The 16,009-nt window shown below is 36.3% G+C and overlaps 1 protein-coding gene across 4 annotated transcripts in view; it reads right to left on the bottom strand.

Annotated features, from left to right (window-relative positions):
- LOC120314724 (triple functional domain protein) overlaps window positions 1-16,009 on the bottom strand; it is a 166,192-nt gene that overhangs the window by 73,198 nt on the left and 76,985 nt on the right. For all 4 annotated transcript variants that reach the window (XM_039358107.1, XM_039358108.1, XM_039358110.1 and 1 more), the window contains exons 21-32: window positions 15,577-15,771; window positions 15,309-15,424; window positions 14,454-14,520; window positions 13,742-13,851; window positions 11,967-12,036; window positions 10,928-11,017; window positions 8,482-8,574; window positions 5,129-5,240; window positions 3,078-3,268; window positions 2,369-2,470; window positions 1,097-1,239; window positions 275-374 (exon numbers count right to left, since the gene is read on the bottom strand). In XM_039358107.1, the coding sequence (XP_039214041.1) occupies window positions 275-374; window positions 1,097-1,239; window positions 2,369-2,470; window positions 3,078-3,268; window positions 5,129-5,240; window positions 8,482-8,574; window positions 10,928-11,017; window positions 11,967-12,036; window positions 13,742-13,851; window positions 14,454-14,520; window positions 15,309-15,424; window positions 15,577-15,771 (1,389 nt within the window). The remainder of the gene's footprint in view (window positions 1-274; window positions 375-1,096; window positions 1,240-2,368; window positions 2,471-3,077; window positions 3,269-5,128; window positions 5,241-8,481; window positions 8,575-10,927; window positions 11,018-11,966; window positions 12,037-13,741; window positions 13,852-14,453; window positions 14,521-15,308; window positions 15,425-15,576; window positions 15,772-16,009) is intronic.

The raw sequence follows: 16,009 nt of genomic DNA, 5'->3' as shown, positions 1-16,009 counted from the left end.
ATAGCTGAAACTAAAGGAACACGAGCATTAATAGCTTAGCGCTATTGACCATCTGGAAGACATGTACAACCAACTCTGAATTTATTGGAGATCAGCGGATATAAAAATAAAGATAAAATCCAATTCTTAAATAAGCTTTGGGTTTCTAATTTCTGGGTTCTGGAGACTCATTTATGTGATACATTGCTTACTGGGAGAAAAATGTATGCATGATTTCATTGTAGGTTCAGGTAAATAACAAAGGAAATAATGAAATTCATTATCTTTGGCTTACCTTATCACTATCCAATGTATTTTGGGAGGTTCGTGATGCAATTGAAATAGTATCAGGTTGGCTGCTACCCTCTCCTTGACTATCCAAATCTTCTCCATCTCTGTAGGCATAAAATGTTTTATATTTCTTAACAAATACTATTATAGCTAAATATAACGTATTAAATATATACAGTACTAACTGATCAGTCACCTTATGTTCTATTAATTTGTCCAATTCCTTGTTGAAATCTTCCCAAATTAATGTATCCTGTGATTGCAAATCCTAGTTTATCTCTATATCTTTTATCTATTTTGAGTCTCATACCAGCATATGCTACTGGATTCTAATATTTTGAGAGAATGTAAAAAACATCTCCAGTTATCTTTACTACACTGTATTATTACACATTGTGTTTATATGAATCAGTATTTCATAGCTAATATTTTATTTGATATGCACTTAAATCTCAGGACAACACAGAAGTTTTTATTATGTGTCCTTCTTCCTTCCAGACCTCTTTCTTAAGAAGTTCAAAATGCTATAATTCTTACAAATTGTTCCATTTGCTCCATTCTCAATAGCATTTAACTTTTTTGCAACTTTGTACATTATACAGTAAACTTTCTAAGCAGAATGATTTATCAATCAAGTTTGATACATATCTGTATTTAAGGTTCCAATCACCTAAATATTTTTAATATATTGCAACTTAGCATCATCATCATCATCATCATCATCATCCAGAATGTACTTTCCCCAAAAATAGTTTAGCCACTCTGTTGAGACGAATTGCATAAAAGAGAAGAACCATTTCCTGCAATAGACTGGACTTCTACTAACCTTCTTCCCTTTTGTTTTGTGGTTGGTGCAGTTTTAGGAATGTGAATAGGCTCTTTTAAGGCTCCTTTGAGATGTATTGTTCTTTCCTGTATTACTTCTCTAATATGTTTGATCCAATCTTGTTTGTTCTCAATACTGGAAGCCTTGAAGATAAAGAATATTGTGTTTACAAGTATTTGAAACCAAATCTGATTTGTTTTAGTATATTGTTAAGAACAGATTTTTGAAAAGTCATGCTTGCCAGTCATTCTTGTATTAAACAAGAATGATACAAAGTATTGGTAGAAATATTTTTGCTCCTTAGTTTTGAAAAATGAATACTTATTTCATTATTAATTTATTGTTTTTAAGATAAGACTTGCTTCCTGCATTTTACATCCCTGATCCTACAAGTCTCCAGGGATCATGACAGCAAGTTAGAAAATCCTGTTTAAAATTTACACACAGATACTTCCAGTTTCTTGGCACACTTACTTCCACAAAGTTTGTATGAGTTGCTAGGATGACACACTATTCACAAGAAGTGTCATGTCTTGCTGTTTGCAACTTTGGTCTTCAAGACCTGAATGTTGCTTTGAACTTTGGGTATCATTTTAAACAGCCATCTGTCTGTTTAAAAATGACATTCTATTACAGATAGTCCTTGACTTATGACCACAATTGAGCCCAAAATTTCTGTTGCTAAGCAAATCAATTGTTAAATGAGTTTTGCCCCATTTTATGACTTTTCTTGCTGTAACTGTAAACTATAAAGTGAATCACTGCCGTTCTTAAGTTAGCAACACAGTCCCCCATTGACTTTGCTTGTCAGAAGGTTGCAAAAAATGATCACATGATCCAGGGACACGGCAACGGTCATATATATATATATATACATGGTTGTCTGAATTTTGATCACATGATAATGGAGATGCTGCAATGGCTGTTAAGTGTGAAAAATTAGGGCACTTTTTTTTCAGCGCCGTTGTAACTTCAAAGGGTCACTAAATGAATAGTTGTAAGTCAAGGATTACCTATAAACCAAAAGGCATTTAATACCAAGGATGGGAGCCCTCAGCATTCAAGCTATAAGTAGCTTCCAGCATTCTGAGATTGTACTATTAAAATTCGATTTTAAAATGGACAATTTTCAGGGGCAGTTTCTTTGTTTATACCTTCAAAAATAGTCTTCAAATTAAGACAAAAACAATAATGGCCCTGTCAAAAGGTTGAACTCCATGCTTTGAACAGTCAGAGGCTGCCCCTCTGCTTAGGAGTATGAATATCAATTACCTTTAGCACAATTTTGTTGTCTGAAGTAGGAGTTCTTCCAACCCACAGTGCAAATTTACAGGGATCACCTTCTACATGCTCTGTGACACCCAGCTCAGAAGTCTGAAAATTAAAGGAAGAAGTATTAGTTGTTAGTTGTGGGAAAAATTTTGTAACATGAAAACACATTTTTAATGGGTTTTAAAAATCAGTTACCTCTTAATCACCAAAAATGTTTCAACAAAAGTCAAAGTACATAATAAGCAGTTGTGTGGTAATAAGCAGTTATTATTTCCTGGCTGGCTTACATGATTCAAAAGAATAACTTTGTCAGTATTTCAAATCCTGAGTTAGGATCAACCAAACTTATTTTACTGTACTAATCAAAAGCTTTCATGCAAATTGGAATGACTAGCAATATATACCCTTGAAATATTCTTTTTTACTGCAGATCTGCTTCATGATGAAAGAATAATGCTAAAATATCTGCTTAAGAGAACATTTTTCAAAATATTTCAGAATCTATTCCTTATGTAAAAGGGCTACCAGTTTCTTTTGCAGTTATATAAAAAAATGCTATGTTCAATAATATACGTATGAATTTACAAATTGGAGGTCTTTTAAGAAAAATCTGTGAGCAATTAACTCCATTTTGCAGCATTTGAGCATACTGCAAGTTGCTAGCAAATAGATTTGGTTTTGCTTTTTTTCCAGTGTAATAGTAACTTACAAACAATTTGCTCTTGTAGATGTATTTACTTCTTCCACTCGAGTCTTTCACTTCTTTACTAAAGACAAGTGACATCTCAAAAAGAAAGAGATGTCTTTCACGCCCTTTCCGGATGAGAGTTTTTGGATCCCACACTTGGAAAGATTCCTGAAGGATGAGTTCTCCCTGAGATTCAATGTTCTCATCAAAACCTAGGAGGCAAGTTGGAGGAATTCAAGGAAAGAAGAAAGGAAGAGAGAGAAAGAGACATGGGTGTATGATAAAACGTAGTTCATTTTCTTATAATAGATTTTTTTATCACTGTTCCAGAAAGACTTTAGAAATGTAAGCGCTGGAAGTTGTTCTTTAGTAAAAGTATATAAGGTTTACATCATCAATAACTCCTTTAGAGATTGACTGTTCATGACCATTCATTCAGCAATCATTCAAAATTATGATGGTGCTGGAAAAAAATAACTTTATGACCTTTGCAGGATCAGTCACAGTCAAGTAATTATCATTACATTTGGGACAGGTTTTCTTTTTTTCCTCACAGCGTGGACAGATTGGAAAAAAAGCAATTGCAAGAAAGTAAGTTGTCTGCTCTTCTATACATCAAAAGCAATGTAATCATGCTGGCAAGAACAGGTCTGGGAAACATAAGTGCACTATGCAAACAGCTTAAATTATTCTCTTTTTCTCCAATTTCTCTGCTCTGCAGGGAGAGGGGAGGAAAAAAGCAAGCAATTTCTGTTGGTCATCTCTCCTTTACCTAATTCCCCCCCCCCCTTTGCAGAGCAGAGAGATTGGAGAGAAAGCCTTTTCAAGAGAGTAGGCTCTGTGTATTGTGCCCACGGTTCCCAGCCTTGAGTGAAATTGCTTTCAATATGTTTAAGACAGTAAGTAGAGCATTCCAAAGGGTGGGGGAGTGATTAGGAAGCAAACAAAAGTTGAAGGTATGAAGCTAAGTAGTTGCCCCCAACAGTCTGGGTCCTCATTTTACCAACCTCAGAAGGATGGAAGGCTGAGTCAACTTTGAGCAGGAGGAATCGAACTCCTGGCAGTGTGAGCAGAGTTAGACTGCAATACTACATTCTAATCACTGTACCAGCATGGGTCTTTAATTAGTTAGCTATTAGATACTAACCTGTTAACATTTAAGCAATATTTATATTTTGGGAAACTGTTATAAATTGAGGATTACCTGTACCCCTTCTGTTAAAAACATCTTTATTTTTCTTAAATGTAACATGCCATTAATGTATATATGACAGCATAAGTAATATAATATTTCACTGTCTAACCAGCTTTTCAAGAGGCAATTAAATATTGAATTAAAGGCTTTTTAAAAAAAATTGTAAACATTTAATGATCTTTCAACAGGCAATCAAATGACAAAAATATCTAGAGTTGAATCAAGATTAGAATGGCGAGACCGCTTTTACTATTCTTTTTCTGGTGACAAATACATAAATTTGCAGACCTACATATTTCCTGCTCTGTCTGAACAGGACTCTTCAAATTATTTCATATTTTATTTATTTGGTAGCAGTTCTAAAACAGGGGTGTCAAACTCGCAATGTCACTTGGCATGTCACGACATATCGCAACTTTTTTTCCATTGCCAGCAATGAGGTGAGCGCAGTTTTGGCATGACTCACGGGTCACCAGTTTTGACACCCGTTCTAAAAGGAAGATTGTCCAAATCTGGGTGACTTTTAGAGCAGATTTGCTGTTAATAACTTTACCACAGGAACAATTACAAGAGGCTGACTAGCTGCATTCTTCTCCATTGATCAAAAAAGAATATTAAAAAACAGTAGCCATGACTAAATGACACAACAGATTTGGTTTCAAATACCTGTAAACAGAACATGATTATAAGCAAGTACCCCGCAATTACTTTTTTTTATTTAGAACAATCATAATTCTAAGGTTACAGAAGAAAAAAAAAACCAGAAGATTTGTCAGGAAATTAAGAAATGGTTTTATATCAGCCTACTTTAAACAAGCTTTTGAAAATTCCTTAGAGGTAAAAGAATATACAGAAAAGAAATAATCATGAATCTTACCTTCCAGCATACTGAGATGCATAGCGTCATTGGCTCGCTTTGGCACACTAAGCATAACTTCTAAGCCATCTTTAATCTCACCTTTACCCTCTTCACAGCAGGTGAGTAGCTCCTGTAAAGGTGTCACATTACTATTCAATATTTTATTTTTATTAAATCTTAGCTACCTAAGCTACCATTTGCAGTCTTTTAATAAGATACCAATATTCTAACTTGAGGTGTTTAGGATATATGTGTCTGTTTCCAACTACAATGATACCAAAAGATCAAGATGGCCATTGTGACCACATGGCACAAGTTCTACTCTTTCAGACTTATACTGTGACATCACACAAAGGAACATGAAGGGTGGGGGTTATATCATAGTAAATACTTAGTTATCTGATCTACCTTGCATATAGAGAAATTGCATTCAGAGAAATTAAATGGGATGATTGAAGTCATTAGCCAAACCACAACTTAATCCTCTGAAGTCTTGAAGGCATCTTCAAAATGCCCTCATAAAATGGATGCTATCCAAGAAAGTAAACCCCATTTGCCAGTAACAAAACTGGCAATATTGCACCAATCTTCTTTAGCTTAATGATGCTCTCTGCCATATCATTTATCTTTTTCTTCTTCTTCGTGGGCAGATTAGTATACAGAACTTATTTTCTGAGAAGGCCCATAAACCTAAAATAATCTTTAAAAACACAAATTATGTTAGATGTTAGTGCCTTATTCCAGTGTGTTATTATTTCCCAGACACTAGGGAAATAATAGGACTTGAACTAAATATACTTTTTTTTTTTAAAGATCATTTTCTCTGAGAGAAGACTTGCCCAATCCTGCTGGATTTCTCCAAATCAAGGCACTGAAAACTTCGCTTTGCAAGCCTATTAAAAGCAATTAAAGGTAGCTTAACCAATGGTAGAGGGTCCATATAAATAAGCAGTGGAGACTCAAGCACCTGTATACTGTTGGAGCTATGTACGAAATGATGTAAAAGAAAGAACAAAGCAAAGCAAAGTTACCAAGGTTGAGAAACAATGTGCACAGTGGCTAGTAGTAGGCTGAAATGTATTTGATTAAGGCTGGTATGAACTGTTGAGCTTGTACTATATTACATACTTCATCAGATTGGAAGGGCACTGATACCAGTTCTTCATACTCTACATACCTCTCATATTCCAGTTCGCTACCTAACTATAAGCTAGAGGCTGGCTGGGAAATTCTACCATCTGTTAAGCTTCCTTTAGTGGCTTTTAATAGGCTTTTTGGTCCCTTGACAATTCATTGTAGTGTGCAGAAATACTACGCTGCATAAAGTCATTTTTTTTTTTTGCTGGCTGCATACTTGTAGGTAAAGGAAAGATAGAGTAGGCAACATTTTAAATTTAATTAAATATAGAGGGAAATGGAAATAAGAGAAACTATTAACAAGAGTTAATTCATGAAATGTAAGAGTGTGTGCCTAGCAGATACATGTTCATTTAAACATGGTTGTTTTTTTTTCAGTTTCTTGATCTTAAATAATAGGAGTTGGGTTTGGGGCTATGCAGCTTCATTACACAAAGCCAAAACATATGAAAAGGAAGTCAAGGATTAGGCCAAAACGCAAATAAATAAAGACCTTAAAGTCTTTGCCATTCACGCCATGATCGTATCTACAGATATGTTGCTTCTGAAAGTTGATGTGACTGGGAGAGAATATTATGATTCAGATTCTAACTGTTGCTCAGGATGTGATAGGTTTTTCAAAGTCCAAAAGCCCAAATGGAATACTGTAGTTTGAAACAGCTGTTTAAAACAGCTTTTGCACACAATCTGGGTAATCTTCAAAGACAGTTCCAAGTGCAGTGTTTTGTAGCAGTTGACTCTGAAGAAAGCAAGGGCATCAGCGTTTCTTGCTTCCAAAAAGGTTATAACTGGCATCAGTTGGAGAAGGGCAAAGGCTGCCCAAGCTACCAGTTGCTCATAAAGAAGGCATGCATCCGGGGGAAAGCCTATACAATCCTATTGAAAGCCAGCATAGGGGCTACTGTAGTATATAAAAAATTCTGGCAATTCCATCTCGTTAAAATTCAATTTAAATTGGTTTCATCCCATCCAGGCCCTTACTGCAACCAAATACTGTATAAGAATATCCTCTGCATCTCCTTTATCATCAACATAGCGATGACAACTCACTCCGAACTGATAAATGACCTTGCCCAAATATTTCATGTAGATGATATACAAGATAGAAAGAACCCAGATCCTGTGGTACCTATTATAATAGTGGCCAAAGACTCATCCCTTATTAGTACTGACTGAGACTATCTGCTCAGATAAGAGGGGAACTAATTCAAAACAGTGTCCTCCACTACTAACTCTCATAAACAGTTCATAAGGATATCATAGTCCATGTATGAAATGCCACTGAAAGATCCAAACTAAGCAGGATCTTTCTCAGATTTAGGTCTCGTTCACAAGAGCAGCTACAGTAATACAGTTTCAGTCCCATGCCTGGGTTGAAAATCTCAGCGAAAGGGATCAGATACTCTGCTTCATTATTTGAAGTTCCTCACTCTCAATTTTAGAATTCTAAATGATGTAGAATTAGACAGCTATTTCAATGATTGCCTGCTCCCACATGATTCTAAGCCACCAAATGTCTTGAGATAATCTCTGAATTCTAGAACCATCAGCTGCTGTAGTATATAGGATTAGGATCTTCAGGAACTTTCCCCACTATGAGACTCATTTTATCCTATTCTAGCTAATCATTTATCATAATCTTAATCTCCCCTCGAAAGATTGAGGGCAATAGAAGAAGGGGATGACAGAGAATGAGGTGGCTGGATGGAGTCACTGAAGCAATAGGTGTGAGCTTAAATGGACTCCAAAAGATGATAGAGGACAGGAAGGCCTGGAGGAACATTGTCCATGGGATCGTGATGGGTCGGACATGACTTCACAGCTAACAATAACAAATCTCCCCTCAACTGTGAATCCCAGTTAAGTTTAAAAAGACCTGATAAGATCAAGTGCAGTAGCATCTAAAAAAAGTAATCTACCAGGTTCTTACAGATGGTTGGTTTAGAAATCACACATGAAATCAGGCTCAATTCATACAGTATACAGCATTAGATGTCACCAGATCTCACCAGAGGTTCTTAGGCTATCTTTTATTTTTTCCCCATAATGATCTCCAAATAGTTCTTTTAGGGTACTTTTTATACCAAACTAAGCTAGCATCATGTATGTTGGGTCACTCATAAAGAGTTCTTCTATTTAGCTTTAGCCTAATAAAACTGTATTTTTCAAAAAGCATATTTTCAGCGTAAAAAAAGATATCCAGCTACATAAATGAAGGCCATATTGACACTCACCTTTAGAAGAAGTTGGTATTTTGTTATCCGTTGAACTGGTTTGATAAGGTAAGATGAAATTGAATTGGCTAAGCCATGCCGCTGTTGTATTTCCTGCAACACAGGTTAAACATTTCAAAACCAAGTATAAATAAGTCAGAAAATTTGCAGATAAATTTTTCATCATGTTCCTCATCAATTAGCATAATGTATATTTATGCTTGACCTATATATAAAAACTGTGAAAATCATTTCACCACTAGACATGCCAGCCAGGCCTCGAGGAAATTCTAGCTCAACAACATCTGAAACCATGGATTATTCAAGTTATTCATTTTTGCTGAATATTTATTAAGAACCCAGCTGAGTCCAATGGTGGTTATGCACATTTATAAACTTCTTCCATATTTTGTTAATATAAGTATGTCATTTATTAGAATATCAGAAGGGTAGTTTACACTGGCATGTTGTGAAATATTAACACAACATGAAAAATCAACATCACTACATAGACCAGTGGTGGCAAACCTATGGCATGCGTGCCAGAGGCGGCACTCAGAGCCCTCTCTGTGGGCACGTGTGCCATGCCCTGGAGATGGCAACCATCCCTCTTCAACCAGCCGCCCACTAACTCACCGAGGTCCCATGTGGCCGGATGCATCCCAGCATGGCTGGTTTCCCTCCCCCCCCCCGTCCCATACCTCCTGGCTTCACATGATCTCCTTTTCCCTGGCACAACCCACTGCATCATCTCCTCAGCTGTCGGCTGGCCATCCAGCTCAGAGGCGGCTTCTCTGAACTGCTGGCGGTGGGTTGTGGAGCTCCAGAGTGTGTCAGTTGAGGGGCCAGCAGGCTGTGGCAACTGACAGACACTGTCGGCCCCCATGCACTTGCTGGTCTCTGTGTGTGGGGGCTGATGGTGTCAGGCAATAGCCGCCCTGGCCCCTGCCTTGCCTTGCGACAATGGCACCCCCACCCTGCCTCGCTTCACCCTGCAGGATGAGCCTCCTGCCCACCGCCCCACCTGCCAGAGACCCCTGGATCTCCCCCAACCCTGCCCGGCCCCACAGGTGTCCCTCCCCATGAGCAATATTGAGGTGACCATGCCCACCTTGGCCACACCCACCCAGTGGGCCACACCCACCTGGCACCTGGTGATAAATAAGTGGTTTTTGGGGTGCAGTTTGGGCACTCAGTCTCTAAAAGGTTCGCCATCACTGACATAGACATAATATATATAATTATGGCAGGTGTACCTGCTCCAATTTCTATCAGTGTGAAGAATTCTGCTTTAAATTCTATTAATCTTGTTTTGCTTTTCTTTTGGATTTTAGTATTATCTAGCATTTTGATATAAACTGCTCTGGGGAAAAATCACATCCCCATTTCATTTGGCTTCAGTACTTTAAAACAACATTTCTGAAGCGCAAAAATAGCACTCCAGAGCAATAGTCTTGAGTTTTTAGAGTTGTTTATATTTGTTTTTAACTGTTTTGTGCTGCCTGCAGTCATATTTCTGAGAGGGTGGCTATATAAATTTGCTAAATAAATAGATAAATAATGTCAATAATACTTCTCCTGACAAAGTGAAATAAAGACTACTGAGAATGAGCAAAGATATACTCTTTTACAATTGTTGAATACTCCGATATATGAAAAAATATTTTGATTGCTGTTCAGACTTAATTCTGAATTCCAAAATAGCATTTTAGGATTTTGCAAGATAAATATTTTATTCAGAGGGGTTCTGAATGTGTCTTTAAATAGGCATCGGTGATAAAACTGGCTGGATTAGCTCTGGACTAAGAAAGCTGTATGCCAACATAAGAACTGTTTATTGATTCAAAGATAATTTCTTTCTTAAAAGAGGCCCTCCAGATCCAATAAAAGGAATTGCAGTTATAACTTTCTCTCCCTCCATTATTATTTAAAGATTTACAAAACACAATGTATTACATTATTGGTTTCGTTCAGTGTCAATAACTGATAGTTGACAGTCTTACCTTACATCTTTCACTGTATCTTTTCTTTTTTGAAAAAAAAAAAAAGTCCTGGAAGCAGGTTTTCAGAACTAAATTCTTCCTGGGGCATGTCAATATAAACCTATCTTTTAACAGGAACAGTGAAATGAAGAACATACACAAATACACCTGATAGCCAAACTGACCTGAGATAACTAGAATAAAATCAGGTCATTCTGATGTCATCATGATGTCACAAATAGAAGTTTTAACATAGTGAGTGTCAAGAACTAGAATGAAACTAAATCCTGCCAAGTTTAAGCTTTCTTCACTGTGATGAAAAGATCTGTGGGATGCTCTTTGAATAGGGTTCATGTCAAACTTGCATCTACATCCTTTCAAAGCCAATGCTGAATTCTCACCATGTGCATGTATGTGTGCTATATACATAAATATACTTTCAGAGGTCAGGTGGTGTAAATGAAGCACTACAATCCTGTACTTACATCAAAATATGCTCCTGCATGCTCTAAAATTAGCTGAGTTGAGTCTGGTTTGTTTTTGCAGTAAGTCACATACATTTGGAACTTATCTGCCTGCAAAGAAAAAAAGATTGAAATGATTTGTAAAAAGCTCCATCTGGTGGAAACTTGGCTATTTAAGAATTATTTGAGTTTAAATCTGTTGGATAAAGAAACTGGCATTCAAGAAGGAAAACTATTACAAAAGGCAAGAAATGTTATATATTAGTCAGATTGTAAACTGATTCAACCAGGCCTCCCAAGATGCATGTGTTCAGATACTGAATAATAATTATAAATGATGTCTAAGAAATAGCTTGCCTATTAAACATCTTTTGCAACAATACATTTTAAGGATTAGTCATGGGATGCTTTAAATTCATGTTAATATTACATCCCACAGTTTGAAGTACAGCTGCTTAATATTACATGAAACTGACAGGATGCCTATTCATCTCCCATAACTCAAAGGTACGTTTCTATATTCACCAGTTAGAATGGCGGTCTCTTTTCTGAGCTGAAGAGCCCTATTGTACAGGTAGTCCTCGACTTACAATAGTGACTGTTCAAAGTTATAATGGCACTGAAAAAAGTGATTTGCAATGGTTTTTCACACTTATGATCATTGCAACATCCCCATGGTCATGTGATCAGAATTCAGATGTTTGGCAACTGACTCATATTTATGACGGTTGCAGTGTCCTGGGGTCATGTGATAACCTTTTGTGACCAGCAAAGTCAATGGGGAAGCCAGATTCACTTAACAACCTTATTACTAACTTAACAATTGCACTGATTCATTTAAACAACTGTGGCAAGAAAGGTCATAAAATGGGCCAAAATTCACTTTACAAATGTCTCACTTAGCCATAGAAATGTTGAGCTCAGTTGTGATCTACTTGTATTTACACCGCAAATCTCTTCTATTAGGCCACAGTGTTATTTTTCAAGTGTGGATGATCACAACTCAAAATACAATTGATTAGTTAGTAAAGTGAAAGGTAACAAATGACCAGTATCTTACCCAGGTAACAAAGCAATGACCAACATCTTCAGGTAACTGCTCATATTTCTCCAGCTCTTTCAGGAATATACTGTTTAAAGAAATGTCATTTTTAAATTCACTTTCAAATCTCAATCATGTCAGGTAAAACTTGTTCTTCTTCTTTAATGTCTTTTAAACAGTCTATTATAGAGGCAGACCTTCTCAAAATTAATTTCTGGGTCCCTTGTTTAAAAGTTATTTTCAATATGAGTAATGTCAAAATATTTTACTTCATTCTATATTTGTAACCTGAATTTGACTAGTCTTCTCTTTTGAATGTAATCTTTAATTCCTTTTAGTTCCCTCTAGTATCCAATTAAAAAAAATAAGTACTCTACTATTTGTATCTACCATGTACTCTGAGAACCATTAGGGAGGGGCTATCTTCACTCTTTCACACAAAATATCTGGACTGAATTGTTTCGCATTCCTCCGGAATGCATCCTCTCCCTCCTTGGAATCCAGCCTACTATATTCCATTACATCCAGTGCTGTAAAACCTGTATGTCCAAAGATTCCCAATAGATAGAAAGCAGTTAATAAGCAATTTCCAAAAGTGTTTAGAAAAGAAAGTATGCAAACCCAGAGTCCTTTCAAAAACAGTTTGAGCAAGATGGTTATTGGGGCCCTCATCTCCCAGAGTTCTAAATCTATTGTAGACTAGTGCCTTGGGATCTCCTGGTAAGGAACAACTGCCTGGAGCACTTGTGGGTGATCTCAATCCTCTCTTTGTCTAGAGAAGAATTACAAAAAACTATTTGCTGGCTCTTTATTCTGCTACAATCAGCAGCTCCACAAAATCAGTCTACCCTTTCTTCCCTGTTCTAATGACTTAAGATGTGGTTGGGCACTCACTGATTTGTTTTATGCCTAGACATCTTTTCCATACAATAGTTATAATATAAAAATAAAATTACATCACATCTTGAAAACTGATGTAGCCATGATTCTAACAGTAACCATTGGGCAATATATGTAGTGTATAGCCATTTTTCACACAAGGAGATTTTGACTATCTAATGTTCACATGTACTAGTGAGACAAATTCAAAGGAGATGACTGTCCAACAGTTGGGGGCTTCAGAGGGCAAGAAAATTGCTTTTTCCCATCTTGCACTCTATGCAGATACAATTATGTATTAAGCAAGGCTCTTGCAAACAAAGTAATGTACCTCCTATGCTTGCAGGCTGGCTGTAATAGATTTTGCATCTGTTACTTATTCACAGAAAAGTTTAGACTCCACAAATATTAACAGAGAAAAGACATATATCAAAATAGGGATCCTTACTAAGGGAAGGAGATTTAGTGCAGGAGACAGCACAGAATAATTTTTATGTGTTTGTAGTGAGTGAGAAAATTCAAATAAATCCTGAATTCAAATTATGTGATCTACTAAGCCTGAATTAAGGCTTTAACGCTATTCTCAGATGCTATCTAGCATTATCAGTCATCTCACAGATAAAAGCTGATGTGTTCTATTTATCAGTTTATGTATTGTGGAGCAAAACCAAACAACTTATTTTCTGGATGGCTGAACAACCTAGATCAACCTATTTCCATGAAATTTTCAGACCAGAATAAAGCAAGTCCATTTTAAGATCTACTCAACTAATCTGAAAATTGTCAAACTCCACTCCTTGAACCTAAAGTCTGCAATAGCAAAATAAAATGATATATTCATTTAATATATCAGAAGACATTAAATCATTGTTTTTTTCCTAACAGTAGAGTCATGGGTGACTCTCTTCACTCACTTGTTATGGAATTCATAGATCTCCTGCATGTTTCCAAAAATGATGTGCTCCTTGTTGACAATACCTGGTGGGATCTCTTCAACACCACTTGTTATTTCCCAGAGATATGTCTGGTAAAAAAAAAAAAGAAGCAAAAAAAGGAGGGGGGGAAATGTATTTGGTTTAACAATTCTCTAGGTACAACCATCCCCAAACTAATATTTGCAAAATCATATTGATCTTTATAAAATGTCAAATTTTTTGAGGTTTTTATAATATCACTTTTTGGTTTTACAATCATGACATCCTAACAAGTGCAATATGTCAATGAAAAAGTAACAGTTTAAAGTCAGACCCTGAAATACAGAAGAGAGGAGTTTCGGTTCAGAGAGAGAATAAGCCAGTTCTCGAATGTGCAATACAGCAATGGAAGCAATAATAGAACATTATCCCTCTAACAAAACAGTAAAAGCTTAACAAAAGCAGCAACCAATTCATTGTGCCTGAAAATCAACACATATGCTATTGTCTCTGTTCAATTAACATAGGATGTTTAAAAAACAAAACAAGAAGCCGATCAAGCCAGCACTGGCAATTCTTGATTTAATTGACTAACACCCCTACTTCTGATACAGCATTGCACAATTTAGCTCTATGGTTACAGATCATACAATATGACAATGAAAAAAAATCTATTTGATAACCCCCATTTAACTTGGAAACAAGAACTTACATCCATACATTCCCGGAGATCTCTTACATAAGCCTTCTCTGTCTGGATAAGCTCAGCCATGATGAACCTTTCCAAGCACAAGAGAGACAACTTTAGATTACTCATTTTATCATACATCATTCTAAACAAGAGTTAGATACATGGCAAGGATTTTATATAATGAAATATATTTGATGAGCTCAAGAGCATAGAGTGCATGAGAACTACAACTAGAAAAAATATGGACTATAGAATGGTAATAAAAATGATTTAATATTGCTTTTGCATAAGTAAATATTAAGTCTCACCTTGGAAGTATTCTGCCCTCTAATTTAATCTCTGCTTTAAGTAATGGCTAAAGGTAGCAATAACAATAATGAATAAAACGACAGATTGTCATTAAAAGAAGGGTACATTTGCTCATTCTTATTTGTTGCTGAATCTTAGAAAAAATATGCTAGATTCTTTTTTGGACATTCAAGAGATCAGCCTATTTTAAAAAGCCTTGCCTTGGACTTATGAAATAGCAAAGCACAACTTAAAATCCAGATTCTCATTTTCTTTTTAACTTATGTGGCCATTGCTGAGAAGTGGAAATGGACAAATGGAAAAGGCAGTGGGGTTGGGTGGGTGGGAGAGGAAAACATGAAATATTGTATACTTTGATATGGACCAAGACTAGCATGTGTTATTTTTTTCTGGATTGTTTAATGTACATAATTTACATAAATGTAAAAAGAATGTTTTAGTGATGTATTAATGATAGGTTGGCTGGAACTAGGAATGCACAAGCACCTAACTAAATAGATAAAAATTACAGACAAGTTCAAAGCATGGATAAACATGCATCATGCTAGGAGGAAACAAATGATTTACTCTTTCCTGCGGGCAGACTTCCTCTTTTCCTCATTAAGTTCATGAGCAGCATCTCTCAGCTTCACCTCTGACCCAGGAACACTGGCTGGGATTATATCCAGTTGTAAGCTTTTACTCTGAATCAAGGAAGGGAAGATGACATCAAAATTAGAGAAGACAAGGAGAAACAAACACAAAAGGGGTTTACCAAGATAGAAAGCCAGATAGAAAGACATTCCACATTTCTTTAAGCAAAAATAAATAAATAATAAAAAAATACAACACTCACCGATTTATTGGAATCTGAAGAAATTCCTAGAGCCTTCTCTAAAGAGGTCCTGTATTTTTCCATACGCAGAGAGAAGTCTCTGTATCTCTTGTCCACTGCTGTGACACATTTTTTAATCTCTGCTGCGTGGGCATGCCCCTTTTCACAAAAGCCATCAGCTAGCTGTATCAACAACTTCACCCTCTCTTTGGTTTGCTATAGGATACATGAAAGATGGGAAGGCGGTAAGAAGAGCGGACATTCAATGCCTCTAATGAATAACAGCTTTTTCATGCTATAAATAGAAGATAATATTCTGTTTCCATGCTAACAGCTTTTTGGTACTGGAGCAGAATTATCAGGATCACTATAACATTTTTTACATTTCTAGCTTTTAGGGTTCTGCAAAGTAAGGACCTGAAGACTGAATTGATTTAGGATAGCCTCATGCATT

The sequence above is a fragment of the Crotalus tigris genome, unplaced genomic scaffold, assembly GCF_016545835.1.
Source record: "Crotalus tigris isolate CLP2741 ecotype Arizona unplaced genomic scaffold, ASM1654583v1 scf7180000018998.211855, whole genome shotgun sequence".
Taxonomy (NCBI): domain Eukaryota; kingdom Metazoa; phylum Chordata; class Lepidosauria; order Squamata; family Viperidae; genus Crotalus; species Crotalus tigris.
Note: the sequence above shows the minus strand (reverse complement) of the source record. Positions and strands in the feature narration are given on the sequence as shown.